This window comes from Penaeus vannamei, chromosome 31 (genome assembly GCF_042767895.1).
Source record: "Penaeus vannamei isolate JL-2024 chromosome 31, ASM4276789v1, whole genome shotgun sequence".
NCBI classification, from domain to species: Eukaryota; Metazoa; Arthropoda; class Malacostraca; order Decapoda; family Penaeidae; genus Penaeus; species Penaeus vannamei.
The window spans coordinates 10504901-10514900 of NC_091579.1; the positions used below are offsets into that span (position 1 = coordinate 10504901).

The window sequence follows — 10000 nt, forward strand, 5'->3', positions numbered from 1 at the left end:
CGCTGTGTTTGTTGGGGGGGTGGGGGTGGGAGGGGGGGTTAGGGGGGAGGTGGCAAATTACCCGGCGAGCTCTCGAAGTAACCATGCAGGGGTGCTCCTTGTCGTGTTCCTCTTCCCTTCGTCTTGCCCCTCTTTTTTCCCTTCCCCTCTTGAGCCCTCCTGCCTCTTTCCCTTTCCCTCTTTTGTCGCGCCTTCCCTTCCCTTTTCCTTTCCCTTCCTCCCCTTCCTTTTCCCTTCGATTCCCCTCATTCCCTTTTTCTTCCCCTCCGCCCCTTCCCTTTTCCTTATCCTCCTCCCCTTTTCTTTTCCTTCCCCTCCTCCCCTTCCCTTTTCCTTCCCCTCATCTTCCATTTTCCTTCCCCTCCTCCCTTTCCCTTTTCCTTCCCCTCCTCTCCTTTTTCCTTCTCCTCCTCCCCTTCGCCTTCCCTTTCCATTCGATTCCTATCCTTCCCTTTTCCTTCCTCCCCTTCCACCTTTCCTACTCCCCTTTCTCCTCCTCCACCTCCTCCTTTTCCCCTTTGTTCTAGCGTCTTCCTCCCTTTCCCCTTTGTCCCTCCCTGTGAGCGGCGTTGGGCGAGGCACAGGTACGGTTCTGGCTGGATTGTGTCGGAAAAACTGTCCTTGTACAGGGGGAGTGAGGGGAGGTGAGAGGGGAGGAGGAGGAAGGAGGGGAGGGGTGGGGGGGGCTATTGATTTGATAATTAGGCTGTAGACCCCTCGCTACTCGCCCTTCTTCCCCTCTTCTCCCCTCCCCCTTCCTTCCCCTCCATCCGTACCCTTCACCTTACCAGGTTTCCCCTCTCGAGCGCACGCTGATGACTCCCTTTCCTTCTCCACCTCTCCTCTTCTTCCTCTTCCTCCTCTCCCTCTTCCCCGACCACCCTTACCTCTACTGCTAGACATTATCATTGCTTCTTACCCTTGTTTCCCCTTCCCAGTCCTTTCCCCTCCTTTGATCCGCCCTACTTGTCGCTCTCTCTGTCCCTTTCTTTCCTCTATGTCTCCCTCCGTTTCTCGCTTCCTCTGTTTTTTCTCTCGCTCCTCCACTCCTACCTTCTCTTTCCCTCCATCTCTCACATGCCCTCCGGCCTTCTCTCCCTCCTGCTCGTTCTCTCTCCGTCTTTCTCCATCGCTCCTTCCCTCTTTTCATTACTTCCTTTCTTCTGCTTCTCCCTTCCTCTCGCCTTTCCTATCTCCGTCTTTCTCCCTCACTCCCTACGTCCCTACCTCCCCCACTCCCTCCACACCTCCCCTACTCTCCCCCCTTACTTCTTCTGTCTCTCTTCCCTTTTCCATCCCCTCACTCCGTTCCTCCCCTCCCCCTTCTCCATTCCCATTCTCCCTCTCCCCCTTCGGCCGCCCCCTGTCCACGTGCGCCATTGTCTCCGCGCGCGAGTCGGCCGTTCGCGCTTCATAAAAGCCCTCTTGTCCCCGGTGAGTTAACAAGGACTCGCGCGCCCACGGGTCGTTCCACACGGCGGCGGCGGCGGCGGCGGCGAGGGCGGAGGCGGCGGTTCGCTCGCCAGCACGCGCGGGTCTCGAGTGGTGACGTGTCCCGTTCGTTCGCCTGAAGGCCTCTCGCTTCAACTGCCGCCCCCCCCCTCTCGCCTACTCCCGCCCCCTGTCCCTCACCGCCCTCCTTCGCCCTCCACCCTCCGCCCCCCTCCACCCTCCGCCCCCCTCCACCCTCCGCCCTCCTCCTCCGGGTCCTCCCCCTCGACGCTCCGGTTACACCTTGGGGCTCGTGTTTCCGCCAGAGCACATGTTTCAACGACTTAATTGTCTCGACGCAAATTGTCAATAACACATTCAGTGGGGGACATTTTGTTGGGGGTCAAAGCGGAGGTTATACTCTATTTATACTTTATTATGTACCTGTTTGTGTGTGTGTGTGTATATGCGCATATATTTGTATGCGTTTGTGTTTGAATGTTTGCATGTGTTTGTGTTTGCCAAAGTGGGTTTAGTTATAGATCTAAATATATATTCTTTTTATCTTTTTTTTACTGTTTTGTCTTATACCTTTATTCTTTTGTTGGAGAGCATCCTCGAATGTTACTAATAGCAGTTCTGTCCCCTGTCACAGGTACGTAACGGCCGGTGGCGGCTGACTCTGCCACGCTGCTTGTCGGTGGGTGAGTTATTCGGATGAGTCCGTGTCGTGAGTCAAGGTGAGTCAGGCGGCGCAGGCACAGTTACGCCGCCGTCGCACGGACGCGTCGCGCAAGAGTTTAGACAAATAGGATTATGTCAACAATGGGCCATCACTGTCCCTCTGGCTGCGGGCCTCCATCCCCCTCTCCCTCCCCAGCCGCCCCTCTATTCTCCAGCCTCTCCCCTATACTCTCCCTTCCACCCACTCCCCCCCCCCATTCCTTGTCCCCTTCAGCGCCCATTCCCGGAATCGTCGATGGAATGATAATAGCTCGGTTGCCGGCCGTGATGCGACTGGCTCTGGAATGCTAGTGATGATGCCACCCCTCCCCTCCCTCCCCTCCCCCCGTCGGTAATCCTATTAAAGAAGAATTGTGCTCAAGTGCGTTTGTGTTCATATTGTTGATTCCCTCCCCCCTCTCCCTCTCTCTTCCCCTTCTCCCTCATCGTCCCCCGTTGTTTTCCTCTTTTGTCTCTTCCTTCTTCCCTCCTCCCCCCCCCCTTCCTCTCTCTTTCCTCTCTGTCCTCTCTTTCCTCACCTTCTATCTCTTCTTTTTCCCCTCCTCTTCCCCTTCGCGCACGTCCCTCTTCTATTTTTTTTCTTCATTTTTCCCTCCTCCTCCTTTCTCCGTCATCTTTTCCCACCTTGTTCTATCCTCCTCCTGCCTCTCTCCTCCCACCTAATAGAAAAGGAATAATCCAGAGGCGATAACAAGATGGAAAGGAAGAGGAGATGAAGGAAAAGGTGATAAGGTAAGGAAAATTTGGTTAAATAAGATTATGATGAAATAGCAAGGCGTTGGATGGGTGAACATAATGGTGATAGAATGGTAAAGAGGAGGAGGCGGGAAGGGCAATAAAATTAGGGGAATGTTGAATATGATAATGGCGAGAGGGCAGAGGGTAAAATAGAATGAAAAAAATGAAGGAAGTAGGTATGAATATGCTGACAGATGGTAAGGGAGAAGAAAGAGAAGGAAGAAATGACAATAAAATGGGAGGATAACGTGGTAAGGCGATCAGCTGATAAGTTAGAGGAAAAGGCAATACAGCAATAATGATAATAGTAATAATGATAATAACAATGAAATTATGATAATAATAGGACAAAATTGAAAATAAACTACATTAAGAAAAGAGTAAAATAACCAACAATATGATAGTAAGAAAGCCCAAAAAGGTAACACCATGACAGCAAGGAAAAAAATCAATAATCGCCATGAATAAGAGAAAGAATAATTGAAGAACAGCAACAAAGGCAGAAGGAGATTGTGATGTCGCCGCGTCCCCGAATTTGATGTCATTGATCAGCTGAGTCCGCCGTGATGACATTGGGCTTAATAATGGCGGTGTAATGACGAGAGAGAGTGAGAGTGAGAGTTGGAGAGAGAAAGAGTTGGAGTAAGAGTGAGAGAGAGAGTAAGAGTTGGAGTAAGTGAGAGAGAGAGAGAGTTAGAGAGAGTAAGAGTGAGACACAGTAAGAGAGAGAGAGTAAGAGTTGGAGTAAGAGTGAGAGAGAGAGTAAGAGTTGGAGTATGAGAGAGAGAGAGAGTAAGAATGAGACACAGTAAGAGAGTGAGAGAGAGTAAGAGTGAGACACAGTAAGAGAGAGAGAGAGAGTTAGAGAGAGTAAGAGTGAGACACAGTAAGAGAGAGAGTAAGAGTTAGAGAGAGGGGGAAGGGGGAGAGTTCACCGCATGCACTCATTTCCCCTCACCTGTCCATTTTACCCTTTTCCTTAGCCCCTCTTTTCTTTCCTTTCTGTGTTTTCTTTCGGTTTTTCTTAGGTCGTTTGCCTGTTCTCTGCATGTCGATTTTTCTCTTTTCTTTTCCATATTCATTTCTCTTCTTGTGTTCCTGTTTCCGTTTTCTTCTCACTTTCTTAATTTTTTCTCTTCTTTTTTTTTCCTTCTATTTTTCCTCTGTCCCTTTTCCCTATCCTTTTCTTTGTTTTCCCCCTTTTCTTATTTTCTTTCATCGCCTCTTTCCTGTTTGTTTTTTTTCGTTCCTTCTGTCTCCTTCCATTTATCAGGCCTTCCACCCGTTTCCACCCCGGCGTCTCTGACCTACTTCGCCCGGCGTGAGTCCAAGAATATAGCTCCTGTGGACACGAGGGAAGTTGCGACCAGCTGCGTAAACATGGCGGACAAAGTGAGCGGCAAATGAAGGGAAGGAAGAAGAAACGAGGAAAAAAGAGAGGAGAGGGAGGGAGGAAGGGAGAGAGAGAGAGGGAAAGGGGAAATGGGAAGGGAGGGAAGGAAGGAAGGAAGGAAGGAGAGAGAGGGAAAGGGAAGGGAGGGAGGGAGGGAAGGAGAGAGGGAGAGGGAAAGACGGAAAGGGAGGAAGGGGGAGAGAGAGAGAGAGAGTGTGTAGGGGTAAGGACGGGTGCTCCTCTGTACTACACAAACCGGTGTCGAACCCCCTCCCCTCCCCCTCTCTCCCCCTCCCTCCCCTCGGGATTGGCCCCGGTGCCTTCGATCGTCCTAACGATATCGAAAGTTGATAAAATCATTCCGTCGTGCCGATAATTGGAGTGTTGGCTGCTGGCCGTGTCCGTGTCCGTGTCCCTCGCATGCTCCGGGGCGGCCGAGGGGGAGGTCCTCGCGTTCCCGGGGCGGCGGCGGGCTGGCGAGTCCTTCGGGGACGAGGGCGTCGGGCCCGGATTTGCCCCGTCTCTCTCTCTCTCTCTCTCTCTCTCTCTCTCTCTCTCTCTCTCTCTCTCTCTCTCTCTCTCTCTCTCTCTCTCTCTCTCTCTCTCTCTCTCTCTCTCTCCTTCCCTCCTTCCCTCCTTCCCTCCCTCATCCCCCCCCCCTTCCGTCCCTCCCTTCGCTTCCTTTTATTGTTTATATCCTTTGGAAGAGTGTCGACGGATATCAGAAGCAATGAATATGAAGAAAACTTTTATCAAGTGAATAACTATTTTTGTGTAGATATGTTCGCATGCCTATTACTTTTTGTTGTTGTTGCAGTTCAGGTGTTTTTTCTCTATTTTTTGGCTGTTATTGCATCGCTCGTTGCAGGGCAGGATTACAGAGGGTGATTTGGATAAGCGGTGCGGCCGAAGGTCAGGCAGCTCACGTAGTATTAGCATGGTATTGCGATCAGCTGTTTCGGATAAACTCGTTTTGATTCCTGTTGGTTTTGATGTATGATCCCTTATTGTGTGTGTCTTTTTATCTTCCTCTCTTTCTGTTTCTCTCTCTCTCTCTCTCTCTCTCTCTCTCTCTCTCTCTCTCTCTCTCTCTCTCTCTCTCTCTCTCCTCTCCTCTCTCTCCTCTCCTCTCTCTCTCTCTCTCTCTCTTCTCTCTCTCTCTTCTCTCTCCTCTGTCTCTCTCTCTCTCTCTGTCTCTCTCCTTCCCTCTTTCTCTTTCTCTCCTCCTCCTCCTCTCTCTCTCTCTCTCTCTCCTTCCCTCTCTCACTCTCTCTCTCTCTCTCTCTCTCTCTCTCTCTCTCTCTCCTCTCTCTCTCTCTCCCTCTCTCTCTCTCTCTCTCTCTCTCTCTCTCTCTCTCTCTCTCTCTCTCTCTCTCTCTCTCTCTCTCTCTCTCTCTCTCTCTCTCTCTCTCTCTCTCTCTCTCTCTCTCTCTCTCGTTGGTATTTAATCTATTATACAACACAGTCGCGTATTACGAATATGCAGTAGAATCAGATATGATCGTCACCCCCCCCCTCCTCTCTCCCTGCTCCTCGATTTTAAGAGATAAGTCAGATTCAAAAAACTCGACGTCCTCACCCCCCTTCCTCACTCCTCTTGTCTCTCCTCTCCTCCATATCATCCCTCCTTTCTTCCTATCACCCTTCACCCTCATCACTTTTCCCTTTTTTTCCTTATCCCTCTCCTTTCCTTTCTTCCTATCACCCTACCCCTCTCCCCTCATTACTATTCCCTCTCCTCTCGCCTCATCACCTTATTTCACCTCCCTGTTCCCTTCTCGCCTCCCTCACCACTTCGTTCCCCCTGTCCTTCTCGCCCCTTCCCATGTCCCCTCTCCCCTCTCTTCTCCCTTCCCCTTTGCCCCACTCCCATCCCCCTCTCACCTCTTCTCTCTACCCCCTCGCCCCGTCCCCTCCCCTCTTTGCCCTTTCCTTTTCCCTACCCACTCCTTTCCCCTCCCCCTCCCCTCTCTGCCCTCTCCTTTCCCCTACCCTTCTCCTCTTCCTTTTCCCTCCTCTTCCTCTCTTCCTTCCCCCTCCCCTTCCCCGCGGCAGCGCTTCCGAGCCGCCCGCGTGGGCATCCTTGGCGTGGCGCTCCTCATGTCCCCGAGATCCTTGGACTTTCCCCTCGAGTCCTTCCCGTGGCTTCTTTCTGGGCTTTAATTAGGCTTCGTTTCCTTTTCTGCGTCTTTGAGAAACTCGGGTTGTTGCCTTTTTTATATCTGTGTCTCTGTCTCTTTCTGTTTCTCTTTCTCTTTCGCTTTCTTCTGTTTAAATTTGTTCATGTGTGTTTTGTTGCTGCTGCTGTTGTTGATTTTTCTCTCTTCCTCTCCTTTGTCGGTTTTCGTCTTCCTTTCCTGTCACTGTATCGTCTCTCTCTCTCTATCTGTCTCTGTCTCTCTATCTCTCATTCTTTGTGACCCTCTAACTTCGCTCCTCTCTCTTCCTCTCGCTCTCCTCTCGCTATCCTTCCCCCTTTCTCTCGTATCCCCTTCCTTTTTTCCTTTTTATTTACTCACCTACCTTCTTCGTGCTTTACTCTAAGTGTTATTATTCTCGCTTTATCTCGCTATCTCTTCTCTCTCTCTCTCTCTCTCTCTCTCTCTCTCTCTCTCTCTCTCTCTCTCTCTCTACCTCTCTCTCTGCTCTTACTCTCTGTTATTATTTGTTGTTTTATCCGAATCTCTCCCTCTCTCTCTCTCTCTCTCTCTCTCTCTCTCTCTCTCTCTCTCTCTCTCTCTCTCTCTCTCTCTCTCTCTCTCTCTCTCTCTCTCTCTCTCTCTCTCTCTCTCTCACCTCTCTACCTCTCTACCTCTACCTCTCTACCTCTCTACCTCTACCTCTCTCTCTCTCTCTCTACCTCTCTCTCTCTACCTCTCTCTCTTTACCTCTCTCTCTCTACCTCTCTCTCTTTACCTCCCTCTCCTTACCTCCTCCTCCTTACCTCCCTCTTCCCTCCTCCCTCTTCTTTCTTTCCTACTCTCTTGGTCGTCTTAAATACCCCGAGGCGGAGAGCGGGGAAGCGAGAGGGAGAGAAGGAGAGAAGAGAGGGAGGGGAGAGGAGAGGAGAGGAGAGGAGAGGGAGGAACACGTACAGGGAGGAGGAGGGTAAGGGGGGTTCATGGGGAGGGGGGGTACAGCGCGTGCTCAAGTGAGTGATCTCAACTCAGTAAGGATGGGGAGGTGAAGGGGGGGAGGGAGGGAGAGAGGGTAAGGAGGAGGGTGGAAGGCAGTGCCCCAGGGAAGGAAAGGCGAGGGGAAGAGAGAGAGAGAGGGGGGGGGGAGAAAGGGAGAGAGAGGGAGAGAGACGGAGAGTGGATTAGCGAGGAGAAATCGTCGTAAAGAAATGAGGGGAAGAGAGAAAACAGAATAATTGATGAGAAGAAGGGGAAAGCGGTAGGGATTGATGGGGATGAAGAGATATATAATGATGGTGGAGAAGCGATAGATGGTGTTGGTGGAGAAGCTGTAGATGATAATGAGGGAGAAGCGATAGACATGGTGGGGGAGAAGTGATAGATGGTGCTTGTGAAGAAGCGGTAGAGGATGATGGTGGAAAGCTGGTAGATAATAATAGGAAAGAAGCGATAGATAACGGGGTAACATAGCATAGAGATTCGTTGGTATTTCGGAATTCCGCTTTTAATCTCTCTTCTTTCCTTCCTCCCTCTTCCCTCCTTCCTCCTCCCTTTTCCCTCCTTCCTCCTCCCTCACCCTCCTTTTTTTCTTTCTTAAGCGTCTCATTTCCTCAAGAGGTGCCGCCTAGGGTATATACGTATGTATGTACAGCATGTGTGGTTTGTTGATGTGTGCGTTTGTGTATGATTGTTCATGTCTGTGCTTCGGTATGGTTGGTATTGCGTGTATGGATTCGAACATGTAGGTATGTTTATAAGGGTTTTCATATGTATGTTTATGTACGTATCTATGTGTATGTTTTTTGGTGTATGTAGAGGTATCTTGTGTGCTGGTATGTTTATAAGGATTTTCATATGTATGCTTGTGTTCGTGTCTATGTGTATATGTTTTTTGTGTGTATGTAGGCGTGTCCGGAAGGCTATACCTGGTACTACTTGTAAAGGGAAGCTCACCTGAACACAGCAGTCGTCCGTCTTTATGAGGGTGTCAAGGGGGGGGGGTCAGGACGGTGTCGACACTAATTACAGGTACGGGGCTCGATGTCTCTCTCTTTCTCACTCTATATCTGGCTTTCTCTCTGTCTGTCTGTCTGTCTTTCTGTTTTTCTCTCTGTCCGTTTGTCTGATTCTCTCTCTCTCTCTCTCTCTCTCTCTCTCTCTCTCTCTCTCTCTCTCTCTCTCTCTCTCTCTCTCTCTCTCTCTCTCTCTCTCTCCCTCTCCCCCCACTCCCTCTCCCTCTCCCTCCCCCCTCCCCCTCCCCCCGTCTCTCCCTCTCCCTCTCCTCCCTCCTTCTCTCCCTCTCCCTCTCCCTTTCCCTCTCCCTCTTTCTCGCTCTCCCTCTCCCTCTCCCTCTCCTTCTCCCTTTCCCTTTCCCTTTCCCTTTCCCTTTCCCTTTCCCTTTCCCTCCCTCTCTCTCTCTCTCCCTCTCTCTCTCTCTTCTCTTCTCTTTTCTCTTTTCTTCTCTATGTTTCCTTGTATTGGGAAAGAGGCTGCAAAGCAAAAAATGGAGAATAGGACTCCCCTCCCGCACGTGGTGAACAGGAGGACGAAAAACAACCAAAGTTCGTTTCGTGTTCCGTGTTGCCTTGAAGGAATAAGTCGCACAAAGGGAAACACCTTTTCAAATCTTTTCGTTGGAAATGAATGGAAGAGAAATGACGATATGTATGGAGAGATTGAGATAGATAAATGGGGAGGAGAAAAGGAATAGTTTATGTAGAGAGATAGAGAAATAGATATAGGCTTAGATTGATTTTTTAAAAAGTGACTTGTAGGCCTATATGGGTATTTTGTTATTATTAAGTTAAAGGGAATGGTGACTCAAGGCACGGAAGAACAATGAGGTTTCGTGTCCTCCGTGAGTGTGAGTCCTCCCCCATCCCCCTTCCCCCTCTCCCCTTCCCCCCTTCCCCTTCCCCTTCCCCTTCCCCTTCCCCTTCCCCTTCCCCTTCCCCTTCCCCTTCCCCCCCTTCAGAGCCCGTACTTTTACACCCCTTTGGCAGTCACGGACATAAACCCTGTTGTGTGTTTGCGTGTGTATTGCCGTTTATGAGGTAATAAAAGCTGTCTTTGTCTGGGGTTTTCATTTTTTGGCTATCCTCTTTGATTACTTTTTTTAATTCATTTTTTTTTTTTTTTTGTGTGTGTGTGGTGGAGGGGGGTGCTTGTTTCTGTACGTGTAAAGACGAGTACACGAGTTTGTGTGTGTGTGTGTGTGTGTGTGTGTGTGTGTGTGTGTGTGTGTGTGTGTGTTAGAGAGAGAGAGAGAGAAGGATCAAGACAGAGATAGACAGAGAGACCGAGGAAGGAGGAAAGAGAAATAATAAATACGTATATGAACGGAAGAAAGAAAGAGAAAAAACAATGCCCAAGAGAATCTTCCAAGACGACAAAATAACCAATAAAATAACTTCGAAAAACGAAAAATTAAAAAGGAGAGGAACGTGATACACGAGAAACAAAGAAGAAAAAGAAGGATAACACGATACACGAAGGAAGAGAAGAGGAACAAAAAAGAAAAAGAAGGATAACACGATACACGAAAGAAGAGAAGAGG

The 10000-nt window shown here is 49.8% G+C and overlaps 1 protein-coding gene across 21 annotated transcripts in view; it reads left to right on the top strand.

Annotated features, from left to right (window-relative positions):
- Positions 1-10000, top strand: part of LOC113814989 (RNA-binding protein with multiple splicing 2) — a 325312-nt gene that overhangs the window by 233954 nt on the left and 81358 nt on the right. For 13 of the 21 annotated variants that reach the window (XM_070143814.1, XM_070143823.1, XM_070143821.1 and 10 more), the window contains one exon: positions 2066-2086. The exons of 5 other annotated variants lie outside the window; for them this stretch is intronic. In XM_070143814.1, the coding sequence (XP_069999915.1) occupies positions 2066-2086 (21 nt within the window). The remainder of the gene's footprint in view (positions 1-2065; positions 2087-10000) is intronic. 3 more of the 21 variants (XM_070143816.1, XM_070143825.1, XM_070143813.1) reach the window with 1 other exon arrangement.